We start from the raw sequence: 25,631 nt of genomic DNA, 5'->3' as shown, positions 1-25,631 counted from the left end.
ATAGTGTGTGCATTCATGTTCATGTGTGCATGTAAATTTTATGCAGGAGCCATGGAAATTATAAAATTATTAAAGATTTATTTATTTATCATATATAAGTACACTGCAGCTGTCCTCAGACACACCAGAAGAGGGCATCAGATCCTATTACAGATGGTTGTGAGCTACCATGTGATTGCTGAGATTTGAACTCGGGACCTCTAGAAGAACAGTGAGTGCTCTTAACCACTGAGCCATCTCCCCAGCGTGGTAAAATTACTTAGAGCATTCTGCCATGGTCAGAATATGAGGTTGTTCTAGTGGATGTAAAACAGAGCTATTTCAGGAAAGAGGAAGAGTCTGACCAAGACAGATAAAGAAAATAAGGTAGCAATTCTAGCATGATGGGGCAGAGGGATGGCATGTGCACACACTGATTACTAATCATAGACTCTAGACATACTGCCAAGGGAAAGTGCAGGGCTATGGTGGGCATGGGCTGAGTATGAGACTGTACAAGACAGCCATTTTATTAAGTTCACTATATCACCAAATGCAGCACAGACGCAAGAAGTTAAGTCAACAGGTATTTATTTAGTCTGGAGCCCAGAATGGGAGATGTTGCCTGCTGTGATGTTTGAGCTTCTGAATTCTTATGAGTGATTTGGAGTGACAATGAAAAAAGGTAGCAGTGTTAAAAGGCTGTACTCAGCTGATGACAATGCAAAGGTACTTCACAGGAATCACGAGAAATCCATCAGGTTTGATTAGAGACTGCCACAAACCTAGAATAGAGGTAGGGATAGTGCTGATTTATGTATATATATATATATATACATATATACACACATATATATGATGTATGTATAATTGTATATGTAATAATTATTACACATCTTATAATTTAATATTTTATAATTGCATGTTATATTTTACTAGATATTATATATGACTGGATATATATATCCAGTTACATTTATATTTAAAGTACATTTGTATAATTTTTTTATATGTGGGACTAGTGTGTACTTCTTCAAGAAGTTTATAGTTTAGGGTAAATGGCATACTGGAATTCTTAATTTACAGAGATCTTTCAAAAATTTATTCACAATAACCCTCAGATACGGGGATCATTCTCTACTTTCTTTCAAGTAAAAAGTGGTATTGTCAAATGCCAAGAGATGTTTCAGACAATACAGATACAAAAGAAGTCAACCAAATTTAAGAACTAGAGGTCACTTCTTACGAGCGAAGTTTTAGTGATGTAAGGAAACCGATGTCAGAGATGAGAGTGTTAAGGAGGCAGGAGGTGAGGTGTAATCTATAGAACACATTCTCTAGGTGTTCAAAGCGCACTTGATGAACGAATGAATACACTCAAACAATAGTAAAAGATGGTTGCCTTTCTGTCAGCTCAAATACAAACACACACCCTTTCCTAATTAATAACAGGACACAAAAGCAATAAAAAGAGAAGGCAACTGGACCCTGGGCGGAGCACGGCTCGAGTGGCCACACTCCGTGGAGCAGAGTCAAGTCGGGACCTTCTCGCAACCCAAGAAGTGACAGAGCCTGGCGAGTGGCGCTAACTGCACCCAACACGCCTCACCGACCAAAGGCCTGACCAGCGATTAGAGCCGAAGAACCCAAACCACCCCTGTCTCCAAGGGCAACGCGGCACCACACTTCCGGAAGCGTCGAGTACGGAAGGCGCTGCTATTTTGCATCATTTCCGCCACCCCTAGCGAGGTGGACCTTGCGCGGGTGAGGTGGGGGTCACGCTGGGTGCTATTGTTTCTCATCCGGTGCTGTATGCTCTCTTCGGGAAGGCATTAGGACCGTTGCGTCTAAGTAGTGACAGCCTCTTCCTGCAAACCAGCCCTTCCAATATCTAGTCTGGTAAAATTGTACCGTACGGTGGCCGAGGAGGTTTAAGCGCGCCGGAAGTATCGCTCCGCGCGCGCGCCCAGCTGAGCTAGAGACGCACGTGGCGCGGTGAGTGCGGCGGAGGGCAAGATTGTGGGAAGCAGCGGGTTGGGATAGGGTGGCGAGGCATGGGCCGTGGGGCTGGGACGAAGACACCCCTCTCTCCGCGCTCGCCACTGGCTATGTGGGCGAGTGGCGGGCGGCGTTCACTGCTTTCCTCTTTTTGGTGTTTCGAGCGAGGCGGAGGGGAAATAGATAAATGATCAGCCCGCACTGACTGGAAGGAGCCGGCCGTCTATTTCACCAGGCCGGAGAGAGCATGTCTTTCCGAGGCGGAGGTCGCGGAGGCTTTAATCGCGGTGGTGGAGGTGGAGGCTTCAATCGTGGCGGCGGCAGCAACAACCACTTCCGAGGGGGCGGCGGCGGTGGTGGCGGCGGCGGCAATTTCAGGGGCGGCGGCCGAGGAGGATTTGGACGAGGGGGCGGTCGTGGAGGCTTCAATAAATTCCAAGATCAAGGGCCTCCAGAACGAGTCGTCTGTAAGTCGTCTTCAAAGCTTAACCTCCTTTGCAATGGGAATAGAGTCCGGTTTATGTTATTCACACGTTTGATAATAAGTCTCCAAAAGGCAAGTCGGGTTCCCTGACAGTCATTTCATAGCATATAAGGAACCGATCATGAGAACGGAAATGCAGCGTGGAGGTGAACTTGAATTGGGACAGAGAAGTAGAGACTTAGACAATATTGAGTACCTAGGCATTCTAAAGGGCAGAAAACCATTCAGGATTAAGTGTGATTCCCTAATGACATAATTAAAACACAAACCTAAGCTTTTAGCTTCCATAGCTCATGTTTTCAGTTACCAAAAAGCAGGGGAAATGAAACCTGCTTGGGAGAAGGCAAAAGAAAAGAAATGCCCAACTAAAGTAATTTTGAGTAATTATGGGAGAGGTGGATTGGAAGTCAGCAAACGTAAGGGGGAAGTGGTGGATCTGTATGCAGGATGAATTTGCTGAACAAAATGACTAAAGTCAAGGGGACATGTAGTAAGCCATATATATATAAGGTGTTGAGATCTGTGTTTGAAAAGGTGACAGGAGGAAAAGGGGAAAGGTAGGAGATAGGTCCAACCTTTTTAATACTCTGCGTCACATTGACATCACAAAATTCACACTCCACATAACCATGCAGCCTAGTTAGCACACACCGTGCACACACACAGTCCCTTGCACAACCCTTCAAAAACATGTTGTAAATAAGTGTACCGTTTTGTGTTGGGCCACATTCACAGTTGTCCTGTGTTCCATGCAGCCTGAAGGCAGTGCATTGAACACATGGATGGAGAAGAGATTTCAAAAGACACATGACACATAGAACTTGACTAATACTAAGAAAGGTTCTAGCTGTTGTTAAGGGTAGGGAGTTACTTTGTAGGTATATGGTATTAATTCTGGGTTACAGAAACAGGTGTACTTTGAGTTCGCATACTTCCTGAGGAAGGATAGTCATTGGTGAAGAGGTGGTAGTGGTAATGAGTTCTGAGGAAGGAAGAAGCAATCAACAAAACCAGAGTGGTTCACAGTTTGAGGCTGGGTAAAGAAGGGAAAATCAGTGGATTTAATGCAGTCATAACAGCCTTGACAGGGTAACTGTTGTACATTGAATGAGTGCTGTTGTAAGCACTGTGTTTGTTGTTCCTGTTGCTTAAGTATCAGGTGTGGCTGCCGTTAGAGGTGACTAGCCTCATTTTACAGTGTACAGAGAGAAGGGGGTCTCTAAGGTCCCATGGTAATGACATGCTAACTTAGGACTACAGGGTTGGTGACTGAGCTGTGCTGGAGAGGGCATCAGATGCGGGGAAAGACAAGCGGGGAACTCCAGCAGTTGGTCAGTATTTGAAGTGGTTCTGTTTTCTTGTGCTGTTTCAGTATTAGGAGAGTTCATGCATCCCTGTGAAGATGACATCGTTTGTAAATGTACCACAGAAGAAAACAAGGTGCCTTACTTCAATGCTCCTGTTTATTTAGAAAACAAAGAACAAATTGGGAAAGTGGATGAAATATTTGGACAACTTAGAGATTTTGTATCCTTTCTGATTGTATGAGCCAGTGATCTTGTTAAGGAATTACTGTCCCTTTTCCTCCCCAGCTAGTTAAATATCAAAGTAACATAGCAAAGTTACAGATGGGTCACACGGAGAATCTGCAGGGGAGTGCATTCATTCATCCGTATTTATATGAAGTGATGCACCAAGGAGAGAGGACTGTACTTTGCGTTTTGGAAGTGGTAGCCATTTGGATGAATGCCACTGGGTTGTATTGGCTCTTCTGTTGCTTTACACATAATGAGTCCCTGGTAGCATTAGGGTTCGAGGTATTGATTGTGAGTTTTGGGGTTTGTTTTTTACTTTTAAAGAAATACCAATTTCTTTTGGAAATTTCTTTCTTCTACCTAGGCATTCTTTTTTAAAATGGTTAAACTCAAAAGTTTAATCTTTTTGCATTTTTATTTCTTACTTGTTCCTTAATGTAATTGATAGTATTTTTCAGTTAAATTGTCAGAAAACATGAAGGCATCTTCTTTTAAAAAGCTACAGAAGGTGAGTCAAACTTAAATTAAAATTTTGGGATTCAGAGGGGGATGGCGTGTGCCTCGGGGACAGTCTTACTTGAGGCACTCACTGCTGCTCCAGTGCACCCCAGTGAAGCTGAGCCTCACAGTAGTAACCCAGGCACCGAGTTTATGCTCCCCGAGAGTCTCTGCTGTAGCCCTGGCTGGCCCGGAACTCACCCGAGAGCTTCCCTTGCTTCTGACTTGATGTGATCTTCCTGCCTCTGCCTCCTAAGTCCTGCAGTTACGGTGTTTGCCGTCGCCCGTGTAAGCTCACCAGTGCTGAGAAGTAATGCTAGCCAGGCGCGGTGTTCCCAGCCCCTGGCGGCAGAGAGGCAGCGGATCGCAGCTTTGACTCTGGCTTAGGCTGCATGGTCATCTTGGCTCCCCAGCATATGTAGATAGATACTAAAGGTTTTCACAGGTACTTCTACGACATGGTTTTATTTAAATATAAACAAAAGGTTCCCATGAAACTCTTCAGCGGAATCACATTTAGTCTCAGTCTTCCCTGAGGTGGTGCTTTTGAAACTAAAAGGGAAGAGTTAACCAGGAAAGATTCGTACACCTGCTGTACATCACAAATACTTGAAGATACCGCTTAAGATCACATCCTTTAAGGTCCCATTCTTACAAATTTGACCCAGTTGCCCTTAAGTAGCACCCACAATACAGTTTCAGGAAAGAAAGCTGGAGAATTTTGATGTCCTATGGCAAGTACTGACGCACGGGCTAGCCACAGTGGGACGTGTATTCTACCTGGAGAGAACTGAAGTGTCTACGATGATGGGGTAGGGAAGGTTCTGAATTCAAAACAGGCTGGTGAGGTAGGAAGGCGCTTTATAAATCCTGAGGAGGACTAGAAACAATTAGCATTGTTTCTGAATAGTAGGGGAGCTGGATCTGTACACTGGAGGGACAGAAAAGCCCTCTAGGAAAGGACCAGCAGTGTAGGCTGTAAGAAGCCATAGATGCTATGAGGAAAAGGTGGGGTCCATGGAAATGGAGGAGGAAAGATGGAGTTGTGAGCAGAGAGGCAGTAGGATGTGGTAACTAACTTACCAGCCTCATGATTCCACTGGATGACTTAGACAGCATTGGACAACAGAGGTTGAGGGGAGACAATGAGCTTCCTGTGGGATACAACGTACTAAGGTAGCCAAAAGATCGGGAGTTCACAGGGTGGGTATAGAGATAAAGCTGGGAAGTTGTCTGTGTACAGACATGGTCTAGGAAGAACAGAAGCAGTGCAGCACTCGTGAGAGCTTCAGGCCTCATCTCAGACAAACCACTGACACAAATGGTGCCACAGTAAAGGTGGCGGCTCACCACAGGCGTGCTACACAAATAGAGACACAAAAGTAAGACGAGTTTCCAAGGGGAGTGCTTAGCAGGGGCCAAGTGCACATGCTACTCAGTGGATTTAGGAACAGGGTAGTCAGCTGTCCAAGAGCTTATCCTAAGAATGGTGGTCCAGGAGCCAGATTGGAACAGATTAGATGGAGACAACAACTTGCTGATAGCATGTGACCACTGTTGTCAGATGCTCTGAGAAGATAGGCTTGGAGACAGACACTGCTGAGGGGGGCTTTTCCTGGGGTGTGACGAGAAGGAAAGCCCTGTTAGAGGCCCTGGGAGCCATTCTGAGCCCTTACCACAAGGTTACTGGAGGATTTATATTATAGTGTATTATAGTGGGATCCGGCCCCTGCCCACTCCCCCACCCCCACACACTTGTTTGTTTTGTTTTTGTTTCCAGTCCACTGTTGTCTTTGAATTCAGGTCTGCCTTGCCCAGCCTAGGTTAGTACAAAGTCGAAGGTAGCGTTTTGACCTAATTGTACTTTGTGTGATGATAGACTTCCTTGACCCGATGGAGTGGTAGTTAGGCACACAGAGCACTGGATGCATGAGTCCCCTGACGTGTCTTATGGGCTTGAGTTCATCTCGTGAGTGCTCGCTGGTGTACATTGAGTAGGTCTGTGGTGTGGGCAGACTGCAGTGTACGTTTACACAGTGCTCTTGAGGTGATGGGCTGTGAACGGTAACACAGGCTTAAGTAGAGGGTGGTGAACTGAGTTTTAAGTAATATACGTGCTTCTGTTTGAAGCACTTCTTCATTTGTTTCTTCATTTGTGTTTTGTGTAGAAAATCTGGGAACCATGTGCCTCCTTATATTCCAGTGCCTGCAATGTCCTAGTTAACCCGAAATACGGACTAGGCTTAGTTTTTAAATATCATGTTCAAGAAAAACTAGTGGAATACGTTCTTAAAATAGCTAATTTACCCAAGTTTTCCTAATTGTATCTACGGTTCTGATAATTTCTCTTGGCAGCTCTCTTAAATGAAAATGTGTACGTTTTAGAGCCATATATTTCTTTAAAAATGACATTGAATTGGGCTTAGTGTTTATTGCAATCTAAAACACTGGTTTATGTTATCTTTTGATCTTCACATATCTTTGTGATAGTTACTCTATCCTTATTTCTGTATATAAGAAACCTAATAATTAGAGAGAGAAAAAAAGTGAGTCCTTGTCCAGAGCCATGCAGTGTAAATGCTAGGAGTGGGGCTTGGGCCTGAGTAGTTTGACCTGTAGCGGGCTACCCTTGGCGTACTAACTGCTGCCATTCACCTTGCAGTTTTACATAGACCCATATAAGCTGCTGCCACTGCAGAGGTTTCTGCCTCGGCCTCCTGGTGAGAAAGGACCTCCCAGAGGTGGTGGCGGTGGCGGTGGTGGTGGCAGGGGAGGTCGAGGAGGAGGAAGAGGAGGCGGTGGCCGAGGTGGTGGAAGAGGTGGTAAGTTATTGTGGGGGATTTTAATGAGATTTTTGTCGCCGCAGTTGATTTTGCATGTAACCAAAATCCCTTTTCTTTATTTTTCTCTCATATACCAGTATGGATAGAAATGCTTTGTTTCCACAACTTAATAGAAGGAAAAAAGTTAGCTTTACTTTTGAAGGATTTCAGACCCTTAGGTTATTCGTGTTTTAATGAAGATTTTAATAAGAGTGCCCTCACCCACTGCTTAATGACAGACACATTCTGAGAAGTGCAGCCTTGGGTGCTTTTGTTGTGTACATTACACACACCCTCATGGAGAGCGGCCTCACTGCCCTGGCCTCTTGGTGCAGTAGAGCAGTAAGGTGGAGGCTAGTCTGGGGAGAGGGGCAGGCTTCTCTGTGTACACTTCTTTTGATGGGGCTGCATTGTAAAGTCACAGAATAAAGGGAACGGAAGTAAATACACACACTAGAAACTGTTGTTTTTAACCCTGGTTGGGCATTGTGCGCTGCACATAACTGCATATGCTGCACTTTTATAGGACTAGGCTTCTAGTTTCTTCAGGTTGTGTGTGCAGTGGTCTCCTTGTGCATGCTGTGACACAAGCAAACACACATGTAAAGTCAATGTGAAAAACTGAAAGGGGGCTGATCTTGAGTTTACCTTACTGCCCCACTGGGGAAATTGCCAATTCTCTATTTTTGTCCTTTAAAAGGTTTTGTAAAGTATAATAGATAAATTTATATTTAGTTTTTATGATTGTAGGAATTGTACAATCTTTACAGTTTATCAGAAAAAGAGAGGCTATAATAATTTAATAACTATTTCCTTTTTAAGGTGGTTTTAGAGGTGGAAGAGGAGGAGGTGGGGGCTTCAGAGGAGGAAGAGGAGGAGGCGGCGGATTCCGAGGTGAGTGCGACCAGAGATGTTTTTAAACGACTGAATTGCAGAGTGATGCTGTTGTTGGTTTATTTCCCTCCACCAACAAGTATAGAGAACACAGATGTTCCTGGCTTCATTTACGGCTCCTTACCACACAATTCCTTATTGCTTTTTCCTAATTTTTCACCAAATTACTTACTTTTTTTTGTTTGTTTCTTTTACTAAGCCACCAAATTACTTTCTTGTATTAATAATTTGAAAAGCAAAAAGATGTATAATATGAATAATTTATGATTGTGGCAGTTGTGGTAATATACATGTACCCACATCGTAGGAATTCCTGCTGATTTTTATTAGCACTGTTGTAAACCCTCTTATTTTTTATTTTATTTTAATCAGGAAGGGGACATTAGATGTCCAGTTGGCAGACCTGACCACTTCTGTTTCCGCTGCGTGGCCTGCCTCTGCTGTGGCTGGCGTCTGTCTGGAGCAGTCTTGAGGGTGCCATTCTGTCAGTGGAACTGGATCGCCAGCATCGAGTCAGATCCAGGGGAACAGGACAGTCAATTTTGCTCAGAAGGAGGAGAACCCCTGCTTTGTACAGTATCTGGCACTCTGTGGGTGCTTAAAGAACCATGGGACTTTTCATTTGAAGCATATTTGGATTTTTTAAATAAAATTTTTAATTTCCTTAACTTATGTTTATTGAACCAAATCTATTTCTTGAAGTTTGAAGGGCTAAAAGTTTTCTGAACATTTTTTACATGAAAGACTGACATGCTGTCTTCATTTTAAATAAATACTTGCCTGTCCCATGTCCTAGTTCCTGGGTAGGCATATCACAGGATTATCCTGTAATTTGGTAAGCTGAGCAGTTGACTAATGTGAACTCATGCATGTCAAAATGCAGAATTAACCAAGGTGGCACAGAACGTGGTGTATCTGTGCTGTAAAACACTTGGCTATTACAGTTCAACTGGGTTTTATGGAATAGTATTTAGGAGGAACAATCCGCATCATGTGTGTGTTTCAGACAGACAGACACTGGGCATACATAGTACATGACCTCATTTTTGTTTGAAAAGAAAAAAGTGGCAAGAACCTTGAACTCAGCCCAGGCAGTATTGGCGTCATTCATCGAGGGATTTGGAAGTATGGAAATTGATAGTGTATTCTAATTATTAAGGAAAATGCACACATACACCTTGTGTACACACACATACACACACACACACACACACACACACACACACACACACACACACGGACCTGAGATGAAGAAAACCAGCGTGTAACAGTTCGATCTCAAGTACAAATGTGCAGTCCCTCACCTGAGTATCTACAGAAGATAATGGAACAGAACTTACTTCAGGCTGAAATGAGTTCGGTTAGCTGAACTGCCTTTCTGAGTGGGTTTGTTGGTGGTTTTGTTTGAATAGGAAGTGTTTGTGCACTTGGTAATCTCCTTAATTATAAGCCTGGAGCCTGGAGCTTACGATGTGTAGTGGTTGGAATTTCTCTTTGTTTTGCTAAGGAGATTTTTCTCTCGTTCTAGGAATTAAAATCTTTTCCTCCAGCCCAATTATGTATTAATGGACAGCCTCTGTGAAAAGGCCTTTCTTTGAGGTCTAGAAGTGGAAATGATTTGTCCTGAAAGAACTTTTCTGATCACCATTGCTGAAGGGCTACTCCAAAGGTGGTCTCTCCAAAATGCTGAGGGACGCTTTGGATTTTAACAGCTCAGGCTCTGGGAGTGAAGGTTCTGTCTTTACAAAGAGTGAGCACAGCATCATTGCAGCTTACCTGATTGTGGCAGGTACAGTGTTTATTCAGTGGCTTCTCTGGTGGGAGAAGGGCTGAGGTGTTGGGCACGAGGGTGCAGTGTGGACTAGCTCATAAATGGGGTAGGGTTGTACGGATCAGAAAAAAGGGAAGGTTTTTGATAAATAGAGCAGAGAGGGGCAAGAAAAGCTTTTGTGTCGATGAAGCTTTGAAATAAAGATTGTCCCTATGTTTGGTTTTTATATTAACTTCTTTTTTTTTTTTTTTTTTTTTTGGTTCTTTTTTTCGGAGCTGGGGATCGAACCCAGGGCCTTGCACTTCCTAGGCAAGCGCTCTACCACTGAGCTAAATCCCCAGCCCCTATATTAACTTCTTGAGCAGAGCATGCATTGTGGTAAAAGCATGACTTCTATCATTCAAGATTCTTGTGCATAGTTTGCATAGTGTTCTTCTTGGTAGAACCTAGCTCAAGATTAGAAGGTTCTAGAGGAAAAGCTGAACTTTGAAACAGAAAATAGAAGGGAGCAGAATAGAATAGGAAATAGAATGCGGTCTGTAAGTTCAGCACCTCCAGCAGGCAGAACCGTGGGAGGCAGTGGCTGCAGGGCCTGTCTTTCTGTATCTTTGAGAGTAGGCACCAGGTATTTCAGCTTTTTACTCTTACATGTTCTCTGTGACATGAGGATAATAAGGGATCCGTCGTGCTTGCTATGAAAGGTCTATTAAGTGACGGCAAGGCCCCTAAGGGACGTGGGGGATGTTGAACAGATAGGCTCCTGTTGATGCAGTTCTCAAACTGAGAGAAAGGCTTGTTTAGAAAAGGGAGTGAGAGAAATGACAGAAATTGTACCAGGGATAGTGTGGCTTTTATAACCAGCAATTGCTTGATCTCAAGCTTCATAGAAAGCGGCGAGTTTTAGTAAATGTTACATTGGGTTCATTGCTTTTGAAATTGGCATTTATGAAAAATTCAAGCGTGTTTCTAAAAACAGTGAGAAATATATCTCCACGTGTCATCTTTACAACTGTTCAGTTTTTACCCCATCGTTGACTTGGGCTCTAATAACAATTTCCTTTCAATTTTAGTGGTACAGTGACTAATTCATTGGAATACTTCTGGGTGGTAGGAGGCAAAGAGTGAGCCCAAATTCCCAGAATTACATGGAGACACTTATACAAGTTTTGGTTCAGTTAAATGTATGTGACAAGGGAAATCCAGCATGATCTGGCATTTTGAAGGCTGAAGCAGAATTGCTGAGGATTTCAGAGTCACCTGGGCTCCATAGTGAGACTGTCTCACAAAACAAACACCACCACAACAACCACCACCAAGATTAGTATGGAAAGGAAATTTCCTAAGGAAATCTTTAGCTGCGTTTTAGTTTGTTTCCCTAATTCATACATATGAAGAGCTTAAGAAAATTTCCAAACACAACACTTCTGAGTGTCTGCTTGGCTCTGAACAGAGGCCTTTTGTTAGAGCTCTCATGTGACTGCACAGGTCAGTTCTGCTAGGAAACATCAGAGTGTGTGGTCTTGGCGGATGTTTTTGTAGAGGAGCTGAAGGGAGCCCATCTAAGCTCTCTGCTTGTGTTCTCTCTGTGTGCCTAGTATCTTGTGTTCTTCCTATCCCCTCAGTTTCCTCCTTTAACAAAAAAAAAAAACACTTGAGCTCCCAAATAAGAATGAAGACTTGGGGGGCTGGGGATTTAGCTCAGTGGTAGAGCGCTTACCTAGGAAGCGCAAGGTCCTGGGTTTGGTCCCCAGCTCCAAAAAAAAAAAAAAAAAAAAAAAGAATGAAGACTTGGAGGACAAGGGTGCATGTAAGTGTCACTCCACTTACTGTTTTTACCACAGGCCTATCTGTATTATTTTTACCATGGGCCTGTATAGTTTTCCTTTTTTTTTTTTTAACTGTAGAGCTTATTTTATTTATGTATTTAATTTTTTGAACCAGGAGCTTGCTGTGTACTATTGTGTACACCAACTAGAACTATCTAGTAGCCAGGGTTGGCTTTGTACACATGATCTCCCTGATTCTGCCTTCTCAGTGTTGGGATTACAGGTTTTTGCCACCCTGCCTGCTTTGCTGTAATTTAATGTTTTTGCTGGCATGTCTATGTGTATCTTTGTGAGTGACTGCCACATGCATGTCTACAGAGGCCAGAAGAGGGTGTCAGGTCCCTCTTCTGGGGCCTGTAGTTACAGGGGGTTATGAGCTGCCCCACAGAGGTGCTAGGAAGAGAATTCAGGTCTTCTAGAAGAGCAGCAAGTGCTCCTAACCACTGAGGCCTCTCTGTACACCGTAAGGTTTCATCTTTATTTTAATCTTTCATTTGGATTTGAGCTCACTTTTACTGGCTTCCATTGCTACAGACACTGTCAATTCAGTGTGCTCGAGTACTCTGTCTGTACCACTTAGGGCTGAGGATGGGGAGTATGATAAACGTCTGGATTTGAAATAGCTCATCACTGGCGAATTGTAAAATCGTGAGAGGTTAGCTGAAAAAGATGGCTGAGCATCCTGCAGTGGACCACAGAAGCTGGAAGGCTACAGAGTCACTGAGGGCTTAAACAGGGACTGTATGATCTGATCTGCATTTCAGAAATGGGTTGTGATGGTAGCTAAGAGACCATTCAAGTAGACCACCTCAGTGAGCTGAAGTCCAAGAAGAAGCATTGACTGACTTGTAGGGTAAGGTGAGGCAGGGAATGCCACCCGTCAGTGATACAGTTCACCGGGATAGGGACAGGCCTGGAGAAGAACAAGTCTGAGGTGGGAGGCGATGTCTCTTGAGTTCAACTGCACACGAGGCCTTGAGTCAATCTCAAGCAATAAAACCACTCAGAATGCTGAATTAGGAAAGAAAAGGGTCTAGGACAGAGACTTGGAAAATACACATTTAATGTGGTAGTGTTGAAGAGAGGTTTTCAGGTAGACCAAGAAGAGACAGAAAGGGAGTTGCAGGTACACGGGATGGTGTGGAGGGCGTGCTTTCAAATGAGATGGGAAGTTAGGACTTCTTAGAATTTAAACTGTTGGATCTACTGTCTACCCATTGGAAAGTACCTATAACCAGGGAATTAATTCAGTGCTTAAGACAGCTAGAGAGAATGAGGAAAAGGAGTAAATTATTTATATAGTACCTATCTTATATTGTAGACTTCTCCACAATGTACATCCTTCCTTCTGGCAATGTACTTGCAAGGCCCTTTTTGAATCTCCAGTTTGTAAGATATTTTTCTTTTTCCTTTCACCCCCCACCCCATGATATTTCTTGTACATTTACTAAAAAGATCCAAAGGCTTATCAAATCTGTTGTCATTGTGTTTGAAGGGGTAATACAAATTGCACTGACTGGAGTCTTAGTTCCATTCCGTTTTTAAAAACTTGCTGTGTAGCACATACTGGAGAGAGTTCATTGAGAGCCCTGTATGTCTAAGGCTAGGACAATGTAAGAGCTAAATGACGTAGCCTCGCTCAAGAACAAGATAATATCAGTAAGTACTCTGGGAACGCAGACAGAATTATATAGACTCCTATGGGTAGGAGGCCACCTCAGGGCTTGGCTTCAACTTTGAAGGGTGGCTGACATTTGAATATACAGAAAACAGCATGAGGTGTCTCGTGTGAAAAATATGAAGTCAAGATTTGCAACTTGACATACTTGATAAACTGTGAGGCTAGTGGGCTTCCCTCACAGGTGTGGAGAGAGGACAGTGACAGTGTAGGGCAGAGAGCCCAGACAATCAGATTCTTCAAGTGCCAGGATACTGAAGCTTCCAGTAGAGTTGCTGCTTTGATGGAACCATCGTACTGTGCCAGTCGTGTGGAGGAGAGAAAATGGGGATGCGGAAGATTGGTGTAAAAGGATGCTAACACCAAGACAGAATGGAGGTTCTTACTGAGCGGATCCTTCTCTGTGTCAGTGTTTGGGATTACTCCCGTGGGCATGGACACTAGCTGGCAATTGCTCATCAAATAGTTCTTTTCATGAGAAACACAATTCTCTTTTTTGTTATATAACTTTCCTTCTCCAGAGAAGTCCAGTAAGAGTTCTAGCTTCTCCGTTAAAATTGATTTTCACAACACCCTCCACCATTTCGACCTGAGGACAGTCTATGAAAAACATACGCATCCTTTCAGCCTGGAGGAAATGCTGATCCAGCTAACATTTGTGCCCAGTGTACTCAATAATAATTCTGGCTGTCAATGACCACACTGGCATTCTGGTTAGTAACCTCAGTCCTCAAGCAAAAAAGCTGTCTGGGTCTGGCCAACTGTGGGACACCGAACATGTTGATTTCTTGATTCCAAGACTGAGAATGGTATCACCTGTAGTGCCCCAGTGAACTAGAAATCTGGCTTGACCTGTTTAGATGATCAAATGTTGCAATATGCATTTTCTGACAGATACAGAGACAGAGACAAACAGCACGTGCACGCATGTGTGCATGTGTGTGTTGAATGAAGAATTTCAGTTTTGGCATGTTGAATTTCAAGATATACTGGGATAGTCACATGATCTTACATACCACATGATTAATGTGCTTAATGATATTGAACCAAATAAAAGATATGAAATGTGCCGAAATGCTGTTAGGATGGTGTACTGGCTGGTTTTCTGTGTGAACTTGATACAGAGTCATCAGGGAGGAAGGCGACACAGTTGAGAAAATGCTTCTATGAGATCCAGCTGTAAGGCATTTTCAAAATGTTCTATACAAAATCAGGCTTTAGAGAAAGCCATGGGAAGCAAGCCAGCAAATAACATTCATCATGGCCTCTGCATCAGCTCCTGCCTCCAGGGTCCTGCTGTTTTGAGTTCCTGTCCTGACTTCCTTCACAGTAACAAAGACAGACAGAGTGGTGGTTGAGGCTTGAGAGAGGAAACCAGGCAGAAAGAAGGCCAGGCTTTGGGAAACAGGGAGAGGAATGTTGTCTGCTTCAGGAGAGGGTGGCTGGTCATTCATCATCCTAAAAACCAACATGTGGGAGTCCTGGAAGCTGTGACCCCCCCCTCCCCCCACAGCTTATTTAGTCACAGGGGATTTAGAGGGACTGAGAGGTGGTCGATGGTGGTGACAGTGAAGCCAGCCTTCAGTGCCGGCTTCTGCAATCAGCAGGTTCTTTGTGTTTTAAATTCATTTCTGTTTTCCATTACAGTTCTAAGAAGAATGGGACCTCTTCAACAAAGGGAATAAGTTGGGTTTGCTCTCTTTTGAAGCAACTTCAATATTTAATTTCTATTCAATTCTAGACATTTTCAAATTTAACAAAATGCATGATCCTTTTGTGTGTATCCTTAGGTATCATAAGCATTCTCAGCAACATAATAGTTCTGGGCATCTTCATTAAGTACAAGGAACTGCGGACACCCACGAATGCAGTGATTATTAACCTGGCTTTCACTGATATAGGGGTCAGTAGCATTGGCTATCCCATGTCTGCTGCTTCCGATCTGCATGGAAGTTGGAAATTTGGACATGCGGGCTGTCAGGTATTGGAGATCTTTGGAATAAAGCAAGATGAAGTCAAACAGATGCGAATGTAAAACCCCCCAAACCGGGCCTGGGGAGGTGGACCAGTTGGGGAAGCACTTGCTGTGGGAACAAGGTATCCTGCATCAGGATACCAGCACTCAGGGAGAAACCAAGCATGGTGGGCAGCACACACCTTTAATCTCAGCTTGAGGGAAGAAAAGACAGGCAGGTGACTGGATCCAAGAGAGACTGTCTCAAATGATAGAACAAGATAAAATAGAGTGGGGAGCAATAAAGAACTTGTGTCAACCTCTGACCTCAATGCTCACACACAAATGTGTGCGCCCACACATGTGTACATGCACTATACCTCACACATACAAAGCAACAAAAATAAATCCAGTAGTTAGAACAAGATGCTGTAGGATACTGATAGATCATTGCTTTGGTGAAAAATAGCTTTGGCAATGACTTGAGAATACATTTATTTTTTAATAATACTTTATTTTTTTATATTTTATGTGTAGACCGTTTCTCCTCCCTGTATATATGTCTTATACCACATGTATGCAGTACAGTGGATCCCCTAGAACTGACTTTACAAACGGTTGTCAGTGACCGTGTAGTGCTGGGAATTGAACTCAGGGTCATCTGGAAGAGCAGCCAGTGCTCTGAACTGCTGAGCCATCTCTCCATGCATGATACCATAAACCTTGTCAGCTTTTCTCTGCTTCTAGCCAGCAGTTAATGCAGGCCAAAGCTGAGAATAAGTTGTTGAGAATAATTGGTTGCTCAGCCTTAAGTGGGACATCTTTATCGATCCCTCCTCCAGAACTGGCTCAGAGAACATCACATTAGAGGGGGCAGAAAGAAGATAAGAACTAGAGCATGTGGAAATCTGCTATGCCACGCTGTCTTCTGGACATGATGTGGTCATTGCACTCATGAACTCACTGCAGTTACGGTAACCTGCACAAGAACACACCAAGATCATTTAACACTCCAATAGGCAACACTAATTTCATTCAGTGGGTTATGGAGTGTGTGTTGTGTTCACAAAATAGAATATTACGTAGCTGTATAACAATAACACAGTCACCTCCATCAATGTGGATAACCCTGAAACCATAGTATATAAAAATGAAAGTTTTACACACACACAGTTTGTAACTTCCTCTCATTTTTAGATATATATGTGTGTGACTTCCTTTCAGATAGATAGAAGGATAGACAGACAGACAGACAATTCAAAGCATCAGACAGTATCTTATTCATGTACACAGAAATATTGTAATAAGAAAAGCCCTAAAAGAAAAGAATCAAATTGGGAATGGTATGCAATGGCCTTCCACAGTACCTCTGAAGTTTCACTATCTGGAGGGACGGATGGAGGGACGGAGGGAGGGAGGGAGAGAAGTTCATTCTCTGTAGCCCACACTGCTAGGAGAGAACCAAGTTCCAGAAACTGTCCTCTGACCTCCACATATGTGCATGGTGTACGTACGCATGGACATACATGCACACATGCACACCATATATACTCAATAGAAAATGTAAATGTTTCATGGGAGGGCGTCGGAATGGTGGGCTCTTTGTGACTGTGCATTTCAGGTTTATGCAGGACTGAATATCTTCTTTGGAATGGTGAGCATTGGCTTACTCACAGTGGTAGCTCTGGATCGGTACCTGACCATCAGCTGTCCTGATGTAGGTAATGGTGTTTCTTGTCTTTCTCAACGACATCATTCACTATGTAATATTCACTCAACGAGTCCTCGCCTTAAAGTACCCACATAAGGGTTTGAAGCAGGCTCGGTCTTATTTCTCCAAAAATCCTTGTTCAAAAGTTTTGGCGGCTTCCTATAATACTTAAATCCAGACTTCATTAGGCAATCCTTCGAGGCGCCTCAGGATTGGCCCTGGTTGCCTTTCCAGCTTCTTCCAGGGTCACTGTCCCTTTTGGGTACTGGCCAGGTGGTTTCACTCTTTGGGACTTTGGGATGTTGCTTTCCTTGCCTCAAAGCTTTTGCTCCTGCTTGTCCTCCACACTTTACCACTCAGATGCTAGACTGCCATTTTTGTCAGAGTATGAAGCCCCATTGACAGGCTTTGTGTGCTGTAAGGTACGGAGTGTTGTTAGCGGACCCAGTGAGTCCCATCACTGTGAACAACACTAATGCCTCATGTACTTCACACAGGAAGAAGAATGACCGGCAACACTTACCTCAGCATGGTCCTGGGCGCCTGGATCAATGGCCTATTTTGGGCTTTGATGCCCATTGTGGGGTGGGCTAGTTATGCCCCGGATCCTACTGGGGCTACATGTACCATAAACTGGCGGAAAAATGATACGTAAGAGACATGTTTACATTTTATACTCAAGTGCTCCTGAGGTAGACATCTCTTGAACCTTCTGCTCATTGAGTGTTCCTTGTACAGACTGTGGCAAAGGCTTCCCTGGTAGTGATGGTTTGATCTAAATGGGGTACAGACTAAAGAATGAATGACTTCTGCTTGCTTGCAAGTCAAGGTCATATGGTGCCCTTGGTCTCATTTCTTTGACCTTTCATCCCTTCTTCTCCTCTCTTAAGGCAGCAGAGAGGACAGCCTTGCACTCTTTATTCATCTCAGAGCTGTGATCACAAGTGGGAAGAAGGCTAGGGAAGTCAGAGAGTGGGCAGTTCTAACCAAAACCTAGGACACCCCCGTACTGCCTTTTCCAGATGCTCTAGCATTCAGGTACACTGTGAGGGCCCCTGCAAGGATTTGCTGTGAGTTCACAATGCTCCTCCAGGTTTACCATGGGAATGAAGATCCCTTAGTTCACGAAAGGAAATGAAAGATGACTCAAAAAAAGAATCCTCTAGAACATACATCCGTAGAGTCAAACTTCAGGCTACACCTCAGCTCTGCTATCATACTGTGAAAGCAGCCATCAACGATATGTAAATGCATGGACGTGGCTGTGTTCTAATAAAAGATTATTTATGAAGATGGTTGGCTGGCAGAAACCAGCCCATAGGGCACAGTTTACTGGTCTGAGTGAACTATGAAATATAAACCAAACGTTCTTCCTAAACTTTTGAACGCCTGTTATTATTTCGAGCAATTATTTTCGCTTCCCCTTTCTCTCGCTTAGGGCATTAAGTGAGTCATCACGATTGTTTTTTATTCCCAGCTCTTTTGTGTCTTACACCATGATGGTTATTGTGGTGAACTTCATCGTGCCCTTGACAGTGATGTTTTACTGTTACTACCACGTCAGTCGGTCCATGAGACTTTCCGCTGCTAATAACTGCACTACTCACCTCAACAGAGACTGGGCACACCAGGCCGATGTAACCAAGGTAAGAGGTCAAAATCCTTGAAACGTATTTGGTGATACAGATGTAAATACACAGCTGAAGGGTTCCACGGCCTCCCCTGCTCTTTCTGCTGCTGTCTGTCCCGAGCTGCTGAATGCTATGCCTTCGTGTTCCTCGGTTGTCTGTGTGCCTGTGTCCCTGGACTTCCTGCTACACAGACTGTCAGGATCCCTGTCAAACCTGGTCCTGACCAGTCCCACACCTTTCCCACACCTTTCCTTCTGCCTTTCTCTCTTCTCATCCTGCACTATGCTGGCAGTATTGGTTAGATTACAAGGCTAGCTGTCTCCCTTTGGTTCAAACATCCCAGACAAGTGGGTCACTTTGTCTTCTCCTTGTAGCCTTGATTTCCTCTGGTTGGGCTGCTCTGTAACAGAGACCCTCTCTTCATCTTGTAAACAAGGTACCCAGGGGTCCTCTTCACCTCATCTATCGAAATGCAAAGCACTCAGCTTAGTTTAGAATCCACCCAGCTTAACATAGGATAGTGTTTCCAAGTTGAGTTTAGAAAGTTTGTTAGTTTGACATTAGCAAATAGTGATGGGGTGGGGCAGTTGTCAGTAAAACTAGAAGTGAGTTGGAGAGGGTTTGCAAGCATCTGTGCCAGCGTGGTGTGCTCTTCCCAGCCCACCAAACGAAAGGGCATTCTTTACAAGTGTGTAACACTATTAGATTCTTTACAAGTGTGTAACACTATTAGATTCTTTACAGGTGTGTAACACTGTTAGATTCTTTACAGGTGTATAACGCTGTTAGATTCTTTACAAGTGTGTAACACTTAGATTCTTTACAGGTGTGTAGCGCTGTTAGATTCTTTACAAGTGTGTAACACTATTAGATTCTTTACAAGTGTGTAACACTGTTAGATTCTTTACAGGTGTGTAACACTATTAGATTCTTTACAAGTGTGTATCACTCTTAGATTCTTTACCAGTGTGTAACACTATTAGACACAATGCTACCTATTGCTCAGCATAGCCATCTGCAAGGCCCTTGCTATCATAGATGTCTTCAGAGCTGAAACAAAGAACAACGAAGGCAAAGCCCTGGCTCCTTCTATGTTGCCCACAGAATTCTAACCTAGATTCTCCTGTTCCTGGATATGTCTTAACTGTACTGACATTGTAGATGCTGCCCTTGGCAACGATCTCTTTTTGCAGATGTCTGTGATGATGATACTGATGTTTTTGCTGGCATGGTCCCCGTATTCTGTTGTGTGCCTATGGGCTTGTTTTGGAAACCCGAAAAAGATTCCTCCTTCATTGGCCATCATAGCTCCACTGTTTGCAAAATCCTCCACGTTCTACAACCCTTGTATTTATGTGGCTGCCAATAAGAAGTAAGTAGTGTTTTCCATGTTTCTGATTAAAATTACAATGCAAAAAAGAATGTGGATAGCCGTGGCTAGTGTTCTAAAAGTTTCAGAGGTGAGTGACAGAAAGAAACCTGTGACAACTGTCTTAATGGTGCTGAGATAAAATACCATGATCGAAAGCAACTAACGAAGGAGAGAGTTTATATCAGCTCAGAGTTCTATATATAGTTCATACTCAAGGAAGCCAGGGCCGGGACGCAGGGCAGGAATCCAGAGTTTGGAGCTGATGTGCAGACCATGGAGGGGTGCTGCTGACAAGCTTGCTCAGCAGCGTCTTATAGCACCCAGAACCCCGTGCTCAGAGATGGCACTGCCCATGCTGAGCTGGCTCCTACATCAGTAGTCAATCAAGAAAGGCATAACAGCCTTGTCCTCAGGTCAGTGTGATGGGGCCGTTCTCTCAACTGAGGTTCTCTCTTCCCAAATGACTCTAGTCTGTCGGGTTGATATCAAACCAGCCAGCACAGCAAGCCAGTTTAAAGTTATTTGGCTTATGAGACAGGAGAAACTGCCAAGACCTTATATATTGAGATCTCAGCTCTTGTGACAGACTCTTCCCACACAGTGGCAGAAATGTCCTTGGGCAACCCAGACCCAAATTCTGTCAACTCAGCATCCAAAGACAAGCTTCATCTCAGAAGACCATGTGGCAGGAAAGTTTCTGTTTGGTCGCTGATCTACTGGCACCCAGGCATATGGAAAAGTGTTTTCTAGAGAAAAGAGTAGAGAAGGCAGCAGGAGGCTCCTGGAGGGCAGTACAGCTGGATGCTTCCCAGGGGTGCAGTAGAGAAGTTCCTGTCCCTTCACAGGCCTCCTGGGTGAAGGTTAGATGGTTTCATTTTCTATGACTATTGGATGAAGAACCTTGGCAACTCATGGGACGTCACCACCGTGCCTGTTTAAATGTGTAAATGTGTGGCAATGTGTGGATTTGAGAGAGCAGCTCTAGCTGTAGATGTTCGAAGAACACACAGACCATAAGATGAGGCAGTGTGCACAAGGAGACCGAACGCTATATCACCAGGCCAGAATCTGCTGGAAGGTCTCCGGGAAACCATTCTCGAGGCCCCTCAAATCCAACTGGCCTTTGCACAGAAGACCCCCGAAAATGAGTCCTCAGTTCAAACAAGGACCGTAGTGCACTTAGTGACGTGTCATTAAACACACACAGCTATGGAGTTTACCAGATGTCCTCCAGGTTCACCATCAGCAGTACGAAACCGGTCTTTGTCTGTCTGACCTGTGTATTTATAAGGGTCATTGCTATTGCAGATGTTAAAGCTGGGTGCAGTGACATATTTAGAGATACCCGTGGACTTGACTGAAAAACCCTTAAACGTTTCAGGTCACCGTAGTGTAACACATTTTCTCATTTGCTTACGGCAGGTTTCGGAAGGCCATGTTTGCCATGTTGAAGTGCCAACCTCACCAGGCAATGCCTGAGCCAAGCACTCTAGCAATGGGTGTGCCTCACAGCCCATTGGCTCCTGCAAGGATCTGAAATGCAAGGAAAGAATATACCACCAAACATTCGATGCGTTTATTTTTTGGCAATATGCTGATTTTGTTTTAAATGTGAATCCATTTAGACCAAGCGCTGACATAGACTATTGCCTTGTTGGACTGCAGGCTCCTCCGACACAGCCACCCCAACTTGAGCAGCACTGGCTGCAGAGCCTCACTGTGTCCTCAGGATAACTAAGTAGCTACACGTGCTTCGTTGGATCCAGGCACACGAACTACAGTCTCGCTCTCCTTAAAGGGCGCACATCATAGTACATAGATGACCTGTAACTTGACTAAGGTTTCCACTAGCCAAGAAACAGCTGTCAGAACACTAGAATATTTTAATAAAATTATAATCCTCAATAATTAATTGCTAAAATGAGTCATTTAATGTTAACGGCTAAGAAAGGATATTTTTTTTTCTTTTCTTTTTTTCGGAGCTGGGGACTGAACCCAGGGCCTTGCGCTTGCTAGGTGAGCGCTCTACCACTGAGCTAAGTCCCCAACCCCAAGAAAGGATATTTTTATGCACTTAGAACCAGTTATTAATTCGTGTTATTTAAACGAAAGTATTCAAACACTAAACAAAACTGCTTTTTGTCACGCCAGTCTGTTGCATATTCACTTTACAGCAGTATAACATCGATGTATTTTGTTGAATAGTCTAAATTTGCATTGTGCGTGCGTGTGTGTGTGCGTGTGTGTGTGCGTGTGTGTGTGCGTGCGTGCGTGCGTGTGTGTGTGCGTGTGCGTGTGTGTGTGCGTGTGTGGGTGTGTGTGCGTGTGTGTGTGTGCGTGTGTGTGTGCGTGTGTGTGCGTGCGTGCGTGTGTGTGTGCGTGTGTGTGTGTGTGCCTGCCCGCCAAGACCAGAAGAGGGCACCTGATCTCCTGGAACTGAAATTGCAGACAGTTGGGTTACCTGAGGGTGCTGGGAACCAACTTTAGCTCTGGAACTCAACCAACTCTGGAAGAGCATCAAAAGTTCTTAACCGGGCTGGAGAGATGGCTCAGCGGTTAAGAGCACTGACTGCTCTTCCAGAGGTCCTGAGTTCAAATCCCAGCAACCACATGGTGGCTCACAACCATCTGTAATGAGATCTGATGCCCTCGTCTGGTGTGTCTGGAGACAGCTACAGTGTACTTATATATAAAATAAAAAAATCTTTAAAAAAAAAAAAGTTCTTAACCACCGAGCCATCTCTCCAGCCCCTAAATTAGCATTTTCCTGAAAATAATAGTTTTCTATGTCTGCCATTAGAACTACGTTGGAACAGAGTGGTGCTTTTTTTTATACTTTTGCCATTTTTGGTATCCTTAGTACGCAGACTCATTCTGCCTGGCGTGTAGTAGGCACTCTGAGTGGATTTGTAGACTCAAGCTTCGTTGTCTAAATGGCTGTGACTTTTAAACAGAGCACAATATACCATTATTTTAAAAGCAGACAACTAAACTGTTTCAAGTTTTTACTCTTTCTTATGAGACAAGGTCTCCTTATGTAGTCCAGGCTGGGCTCAAACTTGCAGTGACCAGCATCTCAATTTTGGGGATCCACCATCCTGGATCAACTCTTTTCACTTTCATAGATGCAACGTTGGGAACACTTTAATACAAATATCTTTGTAGGGGTGGGTATCAACTATTCTATCTGAATCTTTATCCAGGCTAAGGTTACTATATAGACATATAAGAGTCTTATTGTTGGTAGCTGTCTCCAAGGGTGGGCTGCACTGCACTGGCAGTGTGAATACTCTCACTCAAGGGTGGGTGTGCACTGGCAGTGTGAGCACTCTCGCTCAAGGGTGGAAGAATATATATATATATATATATATATATATATATATATATATGTATATATATATATATATATCTTTTTCTGTTGCCTCCCCTCTTGTAAATTGCTTGCTTAACACCTTGGTCAGCATATTAAAGAACTACCTTCTAGTTTTTTGAGACAATTCACTTCCTGTGTACAATGGTTGCTATAACAACCGCCTAGTGTAGCATTCCATCCTCTGTGAATTCTCGCTATGGCCATAGCCAACTTTTAAAAACGCGCTTCCAGTCCTTCAAATCTTCCTCTCTCTCTTTTTTTATTGGTTATTTTGTTTATTTACATTTCAAACGTTATCCCCCTCCAAAAGCCCATCCTCCCCGTCCATCCCCCCTTCCCCTGCCTTCATGAGGGTGCTCCCCGTCCCACCCACCCACTCTTGCCCTACCACCCTAGCATTCCCCTATGCTGGGGCATCAAGCCTTCATAGGACCCAGGGCCTCTCTTCCCATTGGTACTCAACAAGGTCATCTTCTGCTACTACATATGTGGCTGGAGCCATGGGTTGCTCCATGTGTATTCTTTGGTTGGTGGTTTAGTCTCTGGGAGCTCTGAGGTATCTGGTTGGCTGGTATTGTTGTTCTTCCTATGGGGTTGCAAACCCCTTCAGCTCCTTCAGTCCTTCCCCTAACTCCTCCATTGGGGTCCCTGTGCTCAGTCCAATGGTTGGCTGCAAGCATCTGAATCTGTATTGGTCAGGCTCTGGCAGAGCCTCTCAGGAGACATCCATATCAGGCTCCTGTCAGCAAGCACTTCTTGGCATCAGCAAGTGTCTGGGTTTGGTGGCTGCAAATCTTTCTGACCAAACTTTCAGGAGCCTGCGGTGGCAAAAGCAACTGAAGGGAGGCAGGGTTTATTTGGTTCACAGTTGGAGGGAATTGAATTCAGCATGGCAGCTGGTCACACAGTATCTACAGACAGGAAGCAGAATGACATCAATTCTGGAGTTCACTCGCTCTCCCCTTTCAGCCCAAGACCTCACGTAGTACCCACACTCAGGATGCTTCTTTCCACTCCAGTTACCCCAATCTAGACAGTTGCTCACAGACATCACCATAGATTTATTCTCCAGGTGATTCTGTGTCCTGTGAAGTTTACCGCCATGCCCGTGAAGGAAGTCTGGCTGTCTCAGCCGCAAAGTTCAAGGCCTCCTCACCAAAGCCCAGAGAGAGTTTTCAGTGTTCTGTAATCCTCCAGTGGCAACATTAAAATGTGTTCCTGGAGAGCTCTGGGGGTTTTGTGCCAGGAGCCCTTGGCTCATTCAGCCCCCACAGTTAAGCTGCTTACAGAGACAAGGGTCTCTGCTTAGTCACAGAACAGTTAGATGGTGTGAGACAGTATCTACCATATTACCCAGAGAATTGATTACGGGTTCTAGCTTTGAGTTCATTTCTAACGACAAACAAGGGATAATTTCACTTTAACGTGAAGGACTTCATTGTCGCACTAATATTTAACACCATGTCAATCAACTAATCTATACAGTGAGACTGACTCAGCTTCGAATCTGGCTCCCTATAGCTCCTGGGCTTGCTAGCATGGAGGCTTATCTCTATATCGCTTTGTTCTTCTCAGCTGGTCACATCCTTCTCCTCTAGGTCAGAGCATCCATAAACCTGACAATGCACAGACCTTTTGGTCACTGAGTGCGCAGAGTTTTGCCACCAGCCTATTTTCCCTCTCTTGAGCTCAATAGCTCAGAGCTACCAACCTTTAAAAGCCAGAGCTTGCACCCATCACTGCACCCCCAGCAGGGAAACCCTGGGGTTGTTCTTAAATCCAGTCTTCATCCCACCTACACCCAATCAACCCTCTGTTTCCCGAAACCTTATCCACACTCCTGTCAGCACACTGGGGTTGACGGTGGCGGCTTGCTGGGACCATAACCACTGGTGCCCACCTAGAGCCACCAGCTGCCTTCCTGCCGGCTCTAAACCCCTTTGTCAACACAGCTACCAAGAAATCCCACTAATCTGTTGATCTGATGAGCCACTCACGGCTTAACCTTTCTGTTTTTGCTGCCTGGAAGCTGAACTCGGGCTCTTTAGCCGGGCATCTGAGGCCCTTCCTCAGCCTCGGCCACTTAGTCCTGAGCAACAGAAAGC

At 44.2% G+C, this 25,631-nt stretch overlaps 2 protein-coding genes across 4 annotated transcripts; both read left to right on the top strand.

Moving 5' to 3' along the window:
- Nucleotides 1-1,717: 1,717 nt before the first annotated feature.
- Nucleotides 1,718-8,998, top strand: Gar1 (GAR1 ribonucleoprotein). Its single transcript, NM_001024306.1, is given in 7 exon segments — nt 1,718-1,974; nt 2,213-2,444; nt 3,834-3,988; nt 4,445-4,504; nt 7,157-7,316; nt 8,139-8,210; nt 8,583-8,998. Coding segments are annotated over 6 exon segments (681 nt in total). The 5' UTR covers nt 1,718-1,974; nt 2,213-2,224; the 3' UTR covers nt 8,597-8,998.
- An 841-nt stretch (nt 8,999-9,839) lies between these two features.
- Rrh (retinal pigment epithelium derived rhodopsin homolog) lies at nt 9,840-22,061 on the top strand. 3 transcript variants are annotated; one of them, NM_001415060.1, is given in 7 exon segments: nt 9,840-9,999; nt 15,276-15,466; nt 17,061-17,160; nt 17,648-17,801; nt 18,628-18,796; nt 19,975-20,153; nt 21,576-22,061. In NM_001415060.1, coding segments are annotated over 7 exon segments (1,014 nt in total). In that variant the 5' UTR covers nt 9,840-9,893; the 3' UTR covers nt 21,691-22,061.
- The last annotated feature ends 3,570 nt before the right edge of the window (nt 22,062-25,631 follow it).

The sequence above is a fragment of the Rattus norvegicus genome, chromosome 2 (assembly GCF_021556685.1).
Source record: "Rattus norvegicus strain SHRSP/BbbUtx chromosome 2, alternate assembly SHRSP_T2T, whole genome shotgun sequence".
Taxonomy (NCBI): Eukaryota; Metazoa; Chordata; class Mammalia; order Rodentia; family Muridae; genus Rattus; species Rattus norvegicus.
Note: the sequence above shows the minus strand (reverse complement) of the source record. Positions and strands in the feature narration are given on the sequence as shown.